Source organism: Odontesthes bonariensis, chromosome 23 (genome assembly GCF_027942865.1).
Source record: "Odontesthes bonariensis isolate fOdoBon6 chromosome 23, fOdoBon6.hap1, whole genome shotgun sequence".
NCBI classification, from domain to species: Eukaryota; Metazoa; Chordata; class Actinopteri; order Atheriniformes; family Atherinopsidae; genus Odontesthes; species Odontesthes bonariensis.
Genome location: NC_134528.1, coordinates 11525182 through 11541781, shown reverse-complemented (window position 1 = coordinate 11541781; position 16600 = coordinate 11525182). Strand labels below are relative to the sequence as shown.

At 37.3% G+C, this 16600-nt stretch overlaps 1 protein-coding gene across 1 annotated transcript in view; it reads right to left on the bottom strand.

Moving 5' to 3' along the window:
• LOC142373648 (melanopsin-A-like) overlaps window positions 1–16600 on the bottom strand; it is a 38465-nt gene that overhangs the window by 947 nt on the left and 20918 nt on the right. Inside the window, exons 5-10 of the mRNA XM_075456989.1 lie at window positions 14948–15119; window positions 14413–14574; window positions 11750–11857; window positions 7796–7967; window positions 7502–7693; window positions 2362–2433 (exon numbers count right to left, since the gene is read on the bottom strand). Of these exons, the coding sequence (XP_075313104.1) occupies window positions 2362–2433; window positions 7502–7693; window positions 7796–7967; window positions 11750–11857; window positions 14413–14574; window positions 14948–15119 (878 nt within the window). The remainder of the gene's footprint in view (window positions 1–2361; window positions 2434–7501; window positions 7694–7795; window positions 7968–11749; window positions 11858–14412; window positions 14575–14947; window positions 15120–16600) is intronic.

Here is a 16600-nt window from a genome sequence, read left to right as displayed (position 1 = left end):
GGCAAATCTTAAATCCAACCACTCCCCAAAGATGACAGCTAAAACATTTATCACAATCACTAAGGATTTGGGTGTGAATGTTTGAGCAGGTGATGAAAAGTGGGAGCTTCCAAGCCTTTGATTTTCTGAATGATTTGATTAATACCAACGTCAGAGGAGCCAAAAGTTAATGAAACTGGACTGGATGGACAGAAGGTTGATTGGATCAGCTAGAAAAGGCAGGAATGGAAAACAATGACTATAGAGACATGTCAACCATTTCACATTACATTACGCTTGTTTTCAAAAGTGTTCAAAGCTGCTTTCAGTGAGCTCATTTAACCTTGTTGCAGAATGGGCGACAAGCCCCTTTAAAAAAGTCTACAACTCAAAGGCATTGAAACACCTGGGCATGGAAGATGGAAAATATTTAAAGGTTAAAGCTAGTGAAAGTTCAGATTCTTGTAATGAAAAAAATAATAGTTGGAAAATCTCAAAACAAGAGAAGGAATTAATCCCAACATATTTTGTTCACAGCAAATAGTTTACATCATCAAAGCAGGAAAAAAAACTGGTAGAACTATTAATAATCATGATGCCATAGTGCCATTAAATTTCAAATTAATTGAGAAGCTGGCCAAAACATGTCAAGTTTACATGTAAAGATTAGACTACTGGCCTTGCTGTAAGTCACTCTTTCTGAATGTACTTCTGGTAAATTATACCTTTGCTTCTTCTTCATGTAAAATATATGGGAATTAAAGCACCAATTCATAACAAGAGTAATCTCAAGGCTCCTTAGAACATGTCCGACAACATGCAGTCCAACCTAACTTGATTGTACTCCAGTTTAATCAAATTCATTATTGTCTGCATGGCCAACACTGATGTAGCTTTGTTTCTTTACCATAGAACTCCACTGGGGGTAAAATATCTAAATAGGCAAAAATCAGAATCAGTTACTGAAAATGACTTCTGTGTGATTTACGTTACTCCTTTTTAGTGATTTGCTTAATATGTCTGAGGTTTAAAATATCATCCACTGAAATTAAGCAAAAAACATGATATTTTGTGTGGTCAAGTGACCGTGACAAAATGTTGTTTCTAACTCATATCTACACTGCACAGTAAAGAATGTGATATGCACACATCACCGTTCTACATCCTCATCAAAAACACATAGTGTTCATTCATTGTTTGTATAAGATCCTCTCTCACAGCTTTCTAATATCTTAAGCCCTTTTCTTATCACTCAGCCCAGATGCCAACATTAACTTTGTAATTTTACACTTTTATAAACCTTTGACACATTTACATGATTCCCACGTTACCATTTTATGTTTCACAAAATTTTACACCAATATAGAGGCGGGAAATACAGATTTACAGATGGACCGTCTTACGTGGGCTGATTTAATAAAATCAAAACAATCTCTTAATACTTGTTTTCTTTGAGAACATTATTAGCAATGGCAAGTTTGCACCCATGATTACTTTAGAGAGTACATTAGAAAGTCTAAAGATAAATTAAATATTATAAGTTATATACCATTCCAGCTAAATTATTTTTGGTTACATTTTTATGCTTTTTTCAGCTCAACAAATGAGGCTAATGGTTCTCTAACATGCGTATATGTCTGTATGTGTGGGCTCATCTTTGTTCACACATTCTGTTTGGTAAAACACAGTCTTTAAAAACCCTAAACGATCCTCTGAAAGTATGATCATGGGGTGAGGTGGGAATGACACTGTTAGTCTGTTGGTTGAGAAACGTTGAGATGGCACCCAACTGCTTTCTACAAACATGAGATGACAACGTTTTTCTCTTACAATTGGGCTACTCACACATTTAACTTGTGAAATTAAAAAGTGGTTCTCACTATAAAAACAACATTTTTCTTACATAAAAATAATTATAACCCATTTTTGTTATGTACACTGATCTTTGTGTAATAATAAGAAAGGTATTATAAGAAATTATACCATAAAAAGAGTTAAAATCAGATAATTGGGTGGTTAATGAATGTTATATATGCAATTAAAGTCTAAAAAATGCCTGAGAAACACAGACACTGACAAAGACAAAAATAGTGACTATTAAATATTTGTACATTGTGTATGACTATTATCTGTGAGAAACAAACTGCATGGCCAATAATGCGATGAAGAAACAGTGGAGCTGTGTGGCACACACATAAGAGCTAAATCAGGCATTTTCAACACAGACAATATCCATTTGAGGGATGGATTTGTTGATGGTTTAATTTTTCTATACTTGATTTGATTTTATCAAAAAACAAACAACAGCAACGAGAACAAAACAAAAAACAGATGTGACATCTACTGTACTGAATCAGAGGTGGAAGATCTGTGGATCCTTACAGTAGCGGGTAGATGGCTGGTTGGCTGCTGACTGATGTCCGACATGCAGATGTCTTCAGGCTCTGTCAGAGTCTGAACAGTGCACACATAAACACAGCCTTTTAGAGTCAGTTCCTCTCAAAAGATCATTTGTACAAGCTGGACCTAAAGGTCCATCTTACTAAATACAAATAAACTTTATTTGAACATGGCCCCAGAAAAACAAATCTAAATCATAATGTTTCCTCCAATAGTCCTCAGCTGACTTCTGTAAAGTTTCCAGCATGTGCAGTGTAATAAGCTGCTTTCAGTCCCCTCAACCAACACATGCCTAACAGAGTTAGAATCAACTTAGCGAGCCAAGCATGCCTGAATGCATGTTCCCAGTTTACAGTAATACTGAGATGCACACTTGACAGTTAACATGTGAGACACAACACTACTAACAGAGAGATCTTAAACCACTCATATTCACTGTCTGTTTGTTTGAAGACATTGCAAACAACTAAAATCAAATGTGTTAATTAATAACCTTACAGCCTTTATGCTAAACTTGCTAAGTGACTGCTCACTATAGATTCTTAGTTACTCTACTGAAAAAACTGTGGCCTCGTCTAAATTAATAAGGACAATGAGCAAAGTTCCAAAAATGTCTAACTATTTCATCATCAAAGGAACTTGAAGAGTTCTTCTGCTAAGGCCACCCCCGATGTCTCTGAGATGCTCGAGATGTCCCGTGGCCTTGGTTGATTACAAGCCAAGAGCAGTGACCGTGAGAGTCAAGCAAGGTTTTCTTTTTGTTTGTTTTTTTAGGACGAACAAAACAGTCTTCATGACGATGTTGGAATGGTTGAGTGCTGCTTGGTAAGGTGTAGCGATCAATTTGACTTGGTTTAGGATTAGGCAACACAATTTTCTGGTTCGAGTTGTATACAGTAAATTTATTTGTTTAGTTTAAGATTTAAAGTATGTAATCAAGAATTGTTCAGTGAAAGACTGTGACTTGTTTGTAATTCTCAGTAATTCAGCCCGTCACACAGAAATACATCGTTCCAGTACGTAGATATGGCACTTTGGAGATCAAGGCAAAATGCCTCCTTCGTACACCTTGGCAAAGAACTGATGTAATTCATTTCTTTCTAAGAGGGCAAAACTGTTGATTCCTGTAAACTTCTACAGAGGAGAATTAGAGCGCATCTGGAAACTGGAAATCTCATAAAGTGGCAATGACATGTGTGCTGTCCAACCCAGGAAGACTCTGCAGCAGGTGATTAAAACCACCCAAAGTAATGTCAGGACTAATGTACTGAGCATCAGTATCAGAGAGGTGAGGTGTCTGCCCAAACAACTCATTCTCATTCTGAGGGTGTCAACATCTGCTGTTCACCAGCCAACATGTGTATGTTGGGCCAAAGCTGGTAATAAAAGGGCTAAAAATAAGCCTCAGATAGGATTGTCTATGAGTTTTATAGTGGCCCAGTGTTAATGGCTGATTTTGGTTTGCTGCAGTTTTACAGTAAAATTCACAATAATAGCATCTATCACATCAGCAGTCTTCCCCTGGGCTGTTAGACTACCGAATTCATCCTCCAGACTCCAAAAGCAGCTTTATTTCAATGACATCACTACTCATCCATTTATAACTTTTGATAACAAGCACAAAAGCAAAAAAAAAATTTAACTAAACTTTGTGTTGTTTAATGACAACTTCAATCTTGAATCTTGTATGGCAAAAATGTATAATCATCATCTGCTGCAGTGATGGGGCAGATGGAGGTTACCGGCGTTTTAAGACTCAGCCGACTCTATCAACAAGTCCAGTGTGCTGAAACATGGAATCGCATCATGCAAACTGTGGATTAAATTTGAAAGTCCCAGATTACTGGATTAGTGTTCAAACCCTGTGTAATGGGATCCACGATGAATCTGACCTGCAGTGTGCCTGTCTGTGTGAGTTTGCTTGCATGTGATTTACTTGCGTGTTTTTTTTTTCTGTGAACTAAGATGATTACAGAGCGGCTCGATCAACTGGGTGTCTGACATGGAATGACCTCACACTTTCAATAGGCCTGAAAACTCAATACTTTGGTTAACCAAGCCTCAGTATCTGGATATCCTAAGGTTTTACATATCAGGCCATCTGGTTTACAGACAAAGTATTCAGATTAGGTCAATACAACCTAATATGTATCACAATGCATGAGATATTAACACTGCCATTATTCACCTCATAAAACCTATGCAAAGATGCAAAAGCTGTGTGTGAAAAACTAAGTACATCCTTTCTGTTTCCTTAGGAATCAAGTGTGCTGCTAATCAAATGCTGTTGATGAACTAGTCCTCAGCAAGTGTGAGCTCCTCTATAAAACTAGAAGTTTTGGGAGTTTGCTGGTGTGGAGCATTCAGGTGTGTGTTAACACAATGCCAAGGAAGGAAAGACATCAGCAATGATCTTCGAGTAGCAAATATTTCTGCCCATCAATCTGGGAAAGACTATAAGGTCATTTTTAAACTGCAGTGAGAGAGATTATTCACAAGCAGAAAGCCTTCATGACAGTTGTCAATCTGCACAGGAGTGATTGCCCCAGCGAGTTCACCCAAAGTCACACTGTCCAATGCTCAGAAACTGTAACTCTCAGTCACAGTCATCATGAAACACCTCAGACTAACAGGCATGCTAAATGTTAAAGTTCACAACAGTACAATTAGATTGAACTTGTATGACTTGTTTGGAAGGGTCCTTCTTTCTGAAATGAACACAGCAGCAAAGCTTATGTTTGTAACGTTACATCTGAACAAACCACAAGACTTCCTGAACAATGTCCTTTGGACTGATGTGACCAAAGTGGAGGTGTTTGCCCACAGTAAAACTACAGTACACACAGTACAGTGGTGATGGACTGATGATCTGGGCTTTATTTAGCAGCTACAGGACCTGGACAGTCATTGAGTTGACCATGAACTCCTCCGCATATATCAAAGTATCTTAGAGTCAAATGCGAGTTAATGTGTCTGACGGCTAAAGCTTGCATGAAATTGGTTTATGAACCAAGGTGTTACAATGACCCAGCCAAAGTTCCGACCTCAACCTGATTGAAATTATATGGGGAAACCTTAAGAGAGCTGCGCATAAACAAATGCCTCCAAACCTCAATGAATTGAAGAAATGTAGAGATTGGTTTCCCAAAATTCATCCACACTGATTTAACAGACTGGTACTATCATACAGAAAACAATAAGTTAAAATCATTGCTACTAAAGGTGGTTCTACCAGCCACTGAATCATGGGGTGTTCTGAGTTTTACTACTTATACACTTGGCTGTAGTTTTTGTGTAATAAATGTTGACAAAGTGCAATATGTGATGTGTTATGTTCATCTGTGGGTGTATTTAACCTATTTTAAGGATTACTAAGGATCACAGAATTGTTCATTATGTCCTGATATGTAAAACCTTAGAACTGAAAGAGGATGTACTTTCCTTTCATGTGATTGTATGTGTTTATCTTTCACACAAGCTTCTCAGAGATTTTACATTGCTTTGACATGAAGGAACCCTCTAAGCCCAAATTTTAATCAGCGGTTTCTTTCAATTCTAATGTATATAAAATGTATAGGGCCTGATTTTAAACTTCTGAGTTAATAGAGCTTAATATATAGGTACGATATGTAAGAAAGCTGATTTTGCATGACCGGCTTGTTTACCTAGATAACACAAAGAGGTTTATTCTTTGGCTTTTCATCAAGGTGCTCGGGAAATTAGCATTAAAAAGCAAGAGCTTGTGTGACCTGCTGCCAGCAATAAGAAGCTGTGACTACACACTGCTCTGCTAATAAGAAAAAGGAAGAGGAAAGGCTCATGCACTGCTGACTAAACAATAAGGGAGTCCCAGGCATTTAGTGTTTGCGATCACATGTGGGTTATTGCAAAGACTCTTAAATCAAGGCTCTCAAGATGCTTTTGAAGGGATGTCTGAATTGCATTGCAAGGGACTGCCCCCCCCCCCCCCTTTTTTTTTGCTGTCCAACCACTTCAGAAATCAGTGTTCAAAGTAGTCCAGTGCTGACACATTTAAAGGCTGACTGTCGTAGAGATAGGGGCAGACACAATCTAGTCTGAAAATAGGAAAGCAGTGCACATTTGAGGGCAGTCTCTCCATAAATCCTTCATTGTGTTGCACATAAAGACGCCACAAACAGTTTTGTAACAAATTTTAAAAAACTAAAAAGAGTCCAGAACTTGTGCAAAATGGGTGTGAATTTAAGGCTGTTAATAACAATAACATGCATCATCTGCATACAGTCACAATCTCAGTTATCTCTGCATGGTATTGTCTGATCAACTCAAATTCTGATGTATTTGGATAAATATATGTGTATATGAATGAATAATATATGTATATATATATATATATATATATATATATATATATATATATATATGTGTATATGAATGAATAATATATATATATATATATATATATATACATATATATATATATATATGTGTGTGTGTGTGTGAATGAATAAATAAATAAATAAATAAATAATTGTGCCATCCTTCTTTTGCTGCGAGAAGGATTAAGATAAAGAGCCAAGCATGAATACTTTAAGTTGGATCTAAAGCAGTTTACAAATTTTACCTATAACAGACATGCAAATGTCACACTTTGACATGATTAAAGTTAATTATCATCATTGGAACACTAATTTAACAAACTTAATAATAATGAATGTTAACACATGTACAAATGGAGAGTTCAGAATGGTAACCGTCCCGAAATACTGAAACTACAAACCATAACAGTGAGGACTTTTAAGAGGCCTTCTACTAACATGACCTCATAGAGTTATATATCCTTAAAATATAGAACCAAAGAAATTATTTCTATTGACTTTAACAGGGCTCCAAAACAACATGACCTCACTTCTCAAATAATGGAGGACAGAAGAAAAATATCTTCTCAAAAATAGTATAAAACCATTAAAACACTCAAACATTAAAAACTTGACATATTTTGTATCTAATAACTTTCTGGCCCTCAAAGCAATTAAGTTAGAAATATTTGATTTTCAGCCTGCAAATATATTGTTGCTTACACTTGTGTAAATATAAGCATTCATCCATCTAATGATACATTGACACAAGCACTTGTACTCACAGTGAGTTGTGAAAGGTGACAAATGGCCGGGTCAGATGGGTTGTGGGCAGCAGCTCTCTCAAACTCTCCTGTGTTGTGACCACTCACCTTTGACCTCTGGCTGGTATGGCGCACCTGTTTGACATCAATAGATAAGTGTCGACTGACAGGTGTCCGAGACGAGCAGTCCTCCTCCGTGTCTGAGAAGCGGGCCTGGGACAACACGTGACTAAAATCAGCAACTCATAACTCAAAGCTTTTGCCGAAGGAGATGTAAGACAAAGACATACCATATTAGATATGAAGTACACTCACTGATTCACTCTCAGACTGGGAGGAGTTGCGGGGCTTATTGGGGCCTTTATACTCTGACTGGCTGGTCAGGGTTGATCGACGCGTGGACTGGATGCTGCTGCTGCTGTAACGATCTCTGCCAGTGACGCACAGCAACACGCCGAGGTAGGGCACGTATCTGCTGATTGCTGACCTGAGAGAGAAAAAAATATTTCAATGGTTAATCAGATCAGTTTTGCAGCATGACAGCGAGGTGTGGGGTTGCCAAATATTTCTGGATGTCAAGTTGAGTTAGGCTAGTACAGAAAACACATTAAACAACACATTGTGTTTAGCCAAGAGGAAAAAATAGAGAAGAGTCACCTCGGCCTGTAACATTTAGAAGGATCATCAGACATATATGAAATGTAATATCCCGAAATAGATTTTTTGTTTGTGACATAGCTTGTAAAAATAGGAACAATTGTTTTCATTCCCATAGAATGAGATATTTATATTAAAAGATAGCATAGAGTGTCTTTCATGTTGCATAGCCTTATTTCTACAAGTGCACTATCTGTCCAAAAAATAGTCAGCAAACTGGATTTAACTAAGCGAATAGGTAAGATCCTTCAACTGAAAAAGTACTGCAGTCATTAATAAATTTCATCTGGCAATAACTTATTTAACCCTTCCTGAGTAAATGAGTATCTTTATTAACGCCTGGAAGGAAATTTTCAATCATCATCTCTGGAGAAAAAAATGCAGTTAAAAGAAAAAAATTTGAATTATTGTGATCAGAGATAGTTTAAAGTATATAAATAAAATTAACAATTAATAAAAAAACGGAACTTACTTTTAATCTTTAATAGTAAAATTGAGAATGTTTCCACATTCACAATGTAAGGGGATCATAACATTGGGATTTTGGTTACTAAACAGTGTAGTTTAAAGGTATCAGTGAGGCTAATTTTAAAAAATGGTGACATTTGCAAGGGAGCATAAAGATTTGACACTAAAGCAATGGAAATAGGTCATGTTGTCTCATGAGTCCAAATTTACCGATTTCCACGGTGATAGTAGCATCAGTGTGAAAAGAGCAGCGGATGTGCTGCACCCATCATTACAGAACGTACTGTACAGCTAACTGCCTAAATATACCGAATGACCAGGTTTTACCATCAATGAATTTTTCTTTCTTCCCTGATGGCACAAGTAATTCCAAGATGACAGTGCCAGGATTCATTAGGTTCAAATTGTGAAAGATTTGTTCAGGGAGCATAACACATCCTTTTGACATACTGACTGGCCACCTCAGAGTCCTTAATCCCACTGAGAATCTTTAGGACGTGTTGGAGAATAATTTACCCAGCTGTCCCAATGTCCCATCATCAATATGAGATCTTGGCAAAAAATGAATGCAGCCCTGGATGGACACAAATCTCTAGTCATTACATAAGCTTATCAAAAAGATGCAATCTGCAACTTGACCAGTAAACATCACTAAATCCTAGACATTTCCATGTATTCCACTAACGTTGTTGTTGACAGTGCCATTGCTCTAGTATCTTTTTTCTAGTAAGTAAAAATAAAAGTTGGTAAAAGATTTGAGTGAGTCCTTTACATGGGGCTTATCTGATGTGCCCCTTCTTAAGAATGAAAATAAAAACAAGAGATGCTTCGTAGGATGAGGAGAACATGAAGCATGTCAAATACAGGCTCAAAAATATGCTGGTTTTCAGTGAAAGATACTTCTTTTATTAAAAATATATACATACATATATACTTATAGAAATTAAATTAAATACACTGAAAGGAAATTATGTATTTCTATATATCTATAATATATTCAACAGCTAATCCTCTTTGAAACAACTCCCACAGACATAGGTCACTTATTCACACTCATTTATCACACCTTTAAATCCATAAAATTAGACTGGGAGGGGGGGCTCTAAATTAAGGGCCATTGATCAGTGTCATCATATGAAGATCTCAGATCTAGTTCCATCTGGATAAGATCATATGAGTAACACGTTCCCTACAACAGAAAATATTCACAAAAGGCACTTCCCGATCTGCCCTAATGCATATAAATTCTTATTTAAAAGATAAAAACAGCCTCAAGAGGGTATAAAAAATGTTTTGCATAAAGCAAAATAGAAAAATAATTGGGGGGGGGGGGGGTGTTCTGTTGACAAAGCATACCGGCTTCTAATAGAAATGATGTGTTTAAAAAGTATTTTTGTTGGTTAGAGGACTGAAAAGGCAGATTTTGTTTGTCTTTTCAAAGGATATCATCTTTTCAGTTGACCCTGTTATAAAGACGCTTTTTCTTTGCTTTCATAAGATTAATTCATGTTTTATTTCTGAGCGGTGTGATTTAAGCATAATACAATCTGATTATATCCATACCCCTAAACAGTGATGTAGTGGTGCAGATAATCCCTGAAGGCAGGTATTAAACTATATATCAAAATATATGCTATGCTGTGCTCATTATGGGACTGTCACTAACTCCAAGTGCATAGAATGAATTCCTGTTTACATCACCCAATCCTGCATTGCTGAGAGAATGACCATCACTGCAGTATGCTATCACAAACAAGCAAACACTATCTGATTATAAACTAAGTAACCACAACCTTACATAGAGAAATGGCCTGGACGTTTCTGAGCTGCCACCCTTCGGCTAGATTCTATAAATACAAAATAAAGTAGCTTTTCTTTTTCCTGACTTACCTCCTTTAGTGGAATATATGTCAATGTATGAATGCTGTTCAGCGGTTTCTTGTGACTGCAACATTTAGTTTTCATAAAAACCACACTGTTTGATGACAAGAGATAAATCTGAGTTTACAAGAGCCCCCCCTCACCCTCCATTTTCTTTTTTTTTTTTCAAAACAATTAATCTTGTAATGAAGCAATATTTTCTCGCTGATGTTCACACATTTTCCACAATTTTTATCCCATAAATGTTTTTGCGGTAAAAACCATTAAGACCTGGAAAAATTATTACATTGTTCCAAATTAAAAGACTTAGACACCAAAAACTGAGGGAAGCCACCCATAGGCGGTGCAGTGGTAATCTCTCAAACTCATTGGCTCTTTCATCACTTTAATCCCCAAATTAATCTGGATCCTCTCTCTGCTGGTATCCTACATCTATAAACAGATAATTGATTTGAATGTGTTCAGCTGATGTATAACTACTGACCATTCTTGTAAAACTGGCTAAGGATCATCTAAAGTTTCACTGTGTAACTGCAATTACAACTGAATGCAGAGCATTTTCTGACTTTCCAAATGTTTTCCTTCAGAGTTTAAGTAGGTGGGACATATCTCAGCTTTGCATGTCTCCCCACTGGTCAGTAAGTCATCTTCTCTGAGGGATGCAAAGGTTGAGCGTTTGAATTACTTTGTTCTTAAGTTCAGGTTTCCAGTGCTGTTATACTTAATGTATGTGGTATGATTCCAAGTATGTTTTTCCTTTGGATCATTGCCAAATGGCGCTTTTCTCGTCTAGCTGACCACTCAAAGCATTTTCACACTACAAGCTACATTTACCCATTCACACAGAAACTCATACAGCACTTCTTAATCTTGTAACAGTGTTACAGGCTATGCAGGGTTTTTTTCTATCACACACATTCACATGCCGATGAACGTACTGAAGGCAATGTGGGGTTCAGTGTTTTGCTCATGGACTCTTTGTGTGGTCGATTGATGATGGGGATTGGTGTCTCCTTTCCTCAAAGAAAAACCTTCATTCCTCTAAAAATGGTAATGTACAAAGACTAGATTCAAAATTATTTAAAAAAAACAGCCAGGAGAAGTATTTTTCACAATCAATTTAAAAGATTACAAGAAAGTTTAGCTACTTAGAAGCAAAAATATAGAGAAACCAGAGGTAGCTCAAGACTTTTACATGGTATTGTACATATTTCTACGGTCAGCCACTCTTTCTGTAACTCAATCCTTGGGTGTACATCCTACCTGTATTTAGGATGTGTTATGGCATATATGATAGGGTTGTGGATAGCAGAAGCTTTGGCGATCACAGCGGGAACGGAGTTCATGTAAGGAGTCAGCATGTCAGCGTACCTGAGAGAGAGACAGACGATGACACATTTGGTGTCAGAAAGAAAAATGAGAGAAGGAAATGAGACACATTAGAGTGACAAGGTTATTAGTTCGTCTGTTCCTCCAGTAAAGGACTGGTATAGAGGATCAGGAGTAGGACACATCACACTTATGTCCAATACTGGACTCATGTTCTTGTTTAGAGATACATAAAATTAGAACTTTCTAATCAGAAATCTGTTGTCTCCATGAATAAGAGCTCATTTATTTTCTGTTCAGATTGTCTAATATCCTGACCCCAACAGATTGGTTGAGGATGTAAAAATACAACATCATAAAAACTTACCCAAAAATAAATCTTATTTATTTTATGGTGTCTCATTACCCAGCTGGTTTTGGTAGATTTGTGATAACATCTCAGGTAACATTATTATGCAAGCACATGAAGAGAGTGTTTGTCTTGGGAAAAGGATTTATCTATGCTTGCAAACTAGTTTTTTTTTCTGTCTATTCCATGTTGAGCAGCTGGTGTACAGTAAATATTTTCATCTTTTTTCAATGAAACAGCTGCTTTGTGCAGTAAGCCACATGATGAGAGCATTGTTATTGAACCCAAACTTCAAAGAGGAGAAAGAGAAACAACGAGCCTGAAGTAAAACTCCCTCAACGGCAAACCAGTGATGTTGGGTGAGAATTCTTGTTGATTTCTCACTGGAAGCAACACCTTTTTTTCTAACTTGTCATGCAATCCAGTGCTTTGAGGAGCATAAACACAATTTTGTTTCCAGGGCACAAAATGGTGTTGCTTTTTAACCCTTTAGAATAATCTATATCTGCTTAAATACAACCTATTGTGTCATTATATTTTCACGTAAGATCTAAAAGTAGGGAAAGAAAACATGATTAAATCACTGAGACAAAAACATTGTACGTGGCCACTGAATTTATTGAGGTTAGTCATTTGACATTTGGCTCAACAGTAACAGTTGCCTGCATGCTCGGAGCAGCTAAACTCTGTCTTTGTGGAAAGTGGAAAGTATCATGCGTTATTGGGGAAAAAAAGCTAATAAAACAAAAGGCAAATAAATGGACAGCAAAAAAACGCTATGGCATAACTACAAAACCAAATAACATAGAATGATTTTTACAAAGTTGGTCAAAGAAGTATGTCTGGGTCTGCCACAATCAGGAGAATTACACAGACATGTACCATCCATCCATTTTCTCTAACCGCTTAATCCAATTCAGGGTCGAGGGAGGTCCTAGAGCCCATCCTGGCTGCCAGTCGGCAAAAAGGCGGGGTACATCCTGGGTGGTCCATCAGCCCATCACAGGGGCACACACGTGCCGTTAAGCAAACTTAGCTACAAGCTTATTTAGAGCTTGATCTGCTGGTTGAGGCTTCATAAGTTAACGCTATGGTTGCGTTCAAAAAAGGAAAGAATTGGTGAAAAACAATCCCTCAGACAGTTGCTGGCAAACAAAATAACTAAAACACATGATCTATGAACTTAGGAGTAGTTACATATACATATTTTTCTGTGCACTTAATTACCCCTTATGTGCACAGGACTGTAATTATTACACTGACCCTAACCCAAAACACAAATACCCATGCAGTTGAGCTCAGCAAATCATACTTGTCACTTCATAACACAAACTGTCACAGCCATGGTGTGTTTTATGAGTTAATGTATTATAACTTATCCATTTTTGACAGGTAAGTTTGTCTACTGGGCAATAACTGTAAAATATATCAGTCACCTGCCTGAAGGGCTTTATAGGAACAAAACATGTCAATAAATGTTACAGTATGATTTATTAATAATAATAATAATAATGATAATAATAATAATAATAACACTTTCAGTATCTAGTGTGACCCTCGTGGACAGTCATGACTGAAGCTAAACGTTTCCACTAATTCTTAATCAGTCCGCACATCTGATTGTAGGAGCTGAAGCCCAACCCTCTGCAGAGAACAGCCTCAGCTTATAAACCACTCACTTCAGCTGTTTCCACAAGATCATTGTTGGATTAGGGTCAACACTTTGATTTAATCAAAAACAAAACATTACCTTTATTAATGTTTTAAGTAGAAAAATATGCAGAAATAAAGACCATTCTTAGGATTCACCAACTCTCAAGAGTCTCAAGTCACCAAAGCTCAATAAAGGATATGTTCAAATAGTAGGATAGTACCAAGATAAATATAAAAACATGTGTCTTTTTGTGTTTTAGATAACCAAATTGAGGTTTCAGTTTAAAGATAAACTGGCAGGGCTTTGAAGTTGCAACAAATATTCCAGGCAATCCATCAGAGGTATTTAGCCTTGCTAAGATCAGCTCTGCAATGACGGCCAACATAAAACGGAATGATGGATGAATGACCTTTGCCTGAGGCAATTTTACCAACATCTTCTATCTTAAATTTCTCTCAGAACTGCTTTGTAACCCACAAAAAATGGTACTGCTTCCCCAAATGTCGATCCCTCATGGAGACGTTTAGACAACATTAAAAGGTAAGTAATGTTTCTTCAGCAGTCTGAGTCCACACAGTAGCCTAATACACTTACCCTGCAAAGGCAGTGAGGGCTGCACAGGAGTAAGGAGCCCAGGAGATGATGAACAGCAGGATGACGATGAGTGCAATTTTAGCCATCTTCCACTCACTCCTCATTTTGTGGAACCTCTTTGCAGAGTCTCTGGTCCCGTCACAATTCAACTTTGTTATTGCTCTGCCAAAAACAGACACTTTGTTTATAATATCACTTGTAATTCTGCTTTAATATTAGTAGGGTAGTTTTTCTGCAAGACCTGCATTGTTTTTTCCTGTTAATGCATCTTACTAGTAGATTAACTAACCTACATATGCATTAAACTTAACACACAGGTCCCTTTTCATCTATACTGCCTGAACAGGCAGTATTACTGTTCAGGTTGACTACAGCATTAGTGGAATTCAATGGTAGACCTCACACACATTATTGATCAACACGACACTGTATCAGCAAAGCACATAGCTCTGACACTTGTGTTCATCGGTGAGTGTGTAGGAGTGTAATGTAAGAGTGGGGTAGACTTTAAGCAAATGTGTGTGCATGTACTAACCGCGTTGTGTGTCGGATGGCTCTGAAGATGCGGCAGTAGCAGAAGATGATGATAAAGAGAGGAATAAAAAAGACAAAGGTAAAGAGCAGCATGGTGTAGGAGCGGACTGAAGGCGTGAACGTCATGTAGTCCCAAGAACAAGACGTCATCAGACCCTCTGGGACATAGGCGCCTGTTGGAAAACAAGCACTCTTCAGTAAGGTGACCAAGTTTCTATTTTTTTGAGTTTATGTATTATACATCCGTCCTCCTCCTCACTCTCTGAAAAACCTTGAACTACTTGCATTCACACTGTGTTTACTTAATCAGACAAGAGAAGAAAATGAATGCTTCTTTTTCAAGCGCAGAGTTACTGCATCAGACTAGAGGCAAATGCAGTAAAACTACAACAGTTCAAAAGCTGTGCCTCTTGCACAACAATTGTCACATCAATTAATAACATGTTAATGAGTGGACTTGTTGTTGATCCCCTCGTTTAACACACATACATTCATGTTGTATTTCTTCAGTCCTTAAATGTTAACAGGGAATTTTATGTCAGACAAGAACGGGACAGCATTCCTCTCTCAAGGGTGTCAACTGGTCTCCTCAGTTCTCAGATGTTAACAGATGTTAACTGTGTTCTATTGTAAAGAAAACATTGGTTTATGAGATCTGCAGATACCTGCATCCTGTTTTTATTATGCTGTTGTTACACAGCTTTTTTGAATTGGGGGTTGTTCACCAATCATCATCTCTCAGTTGAGCTTGGAGACACATCGTAGCTGTCAGGCATGTGAAATATTTATGACATAGTTCTCCTGATGATCACCGTTGCAGGATTTTTGCAGCAGTGACACTATTTTGTGTGTGGATGCTTCATGTGGTAACAGAGCAATCTCGTTGTTCAGAGGTAAAAATCATTCAATCTGATTTTTTAAATATTTTTAAGTATTATCCTGTATCTTACACTTCTAAGAGAACTGAGTGAAGAGACCACAACATCTCTTGGATGATCGTAACCTACCCACATTTCTACTACTTCTTCTAAGAATATCAGTCCAGCTGCTGACCGTGGTGATACTGATTGATACAGTGGTCCAGCACTAAAAAACTGCAACAATGGTCATGAGATAAGCTGGTAACATTGATTGAAGTACAGCTGAACAAGACTGATGGTAATTCCTTTCATTAATGTTCTGACATGATCTCAGATGTTTGAAGAATTGTTTAAATATTGTCCAGTCCATGGCACTGAATTTAAACTGAAACCTACCTTTGGGGACTATGAATGTCTGTATTACATTTTGAGACAACAAATGCAGCTGTTGTTGATAGATTTCACTCTCCTTACAAACTGAATGAATGACATTGCCACTGTTATAAATAGCTGAGTATTTACCTAAACTTCACTAGACGTACTGAGTCTCATATGCAGCACCACCTGTCAAGCTCATTCTATTCTGCAACAGGACCAAAGGGACCAAAGTACAAAATCCTTCAGAGGAAGCATTTTATATGCACACCACAGGCTGATTCCATAGAGGAAAGCATTCTTCATTTCAATCCAAATCCACAAATAATATAAAATAAGATACACTAAACATTAAAACACTCCTAACAGCTCACGCACATGCACATAATTATGTCTGAGCATCATACAGAAGTAGGCTT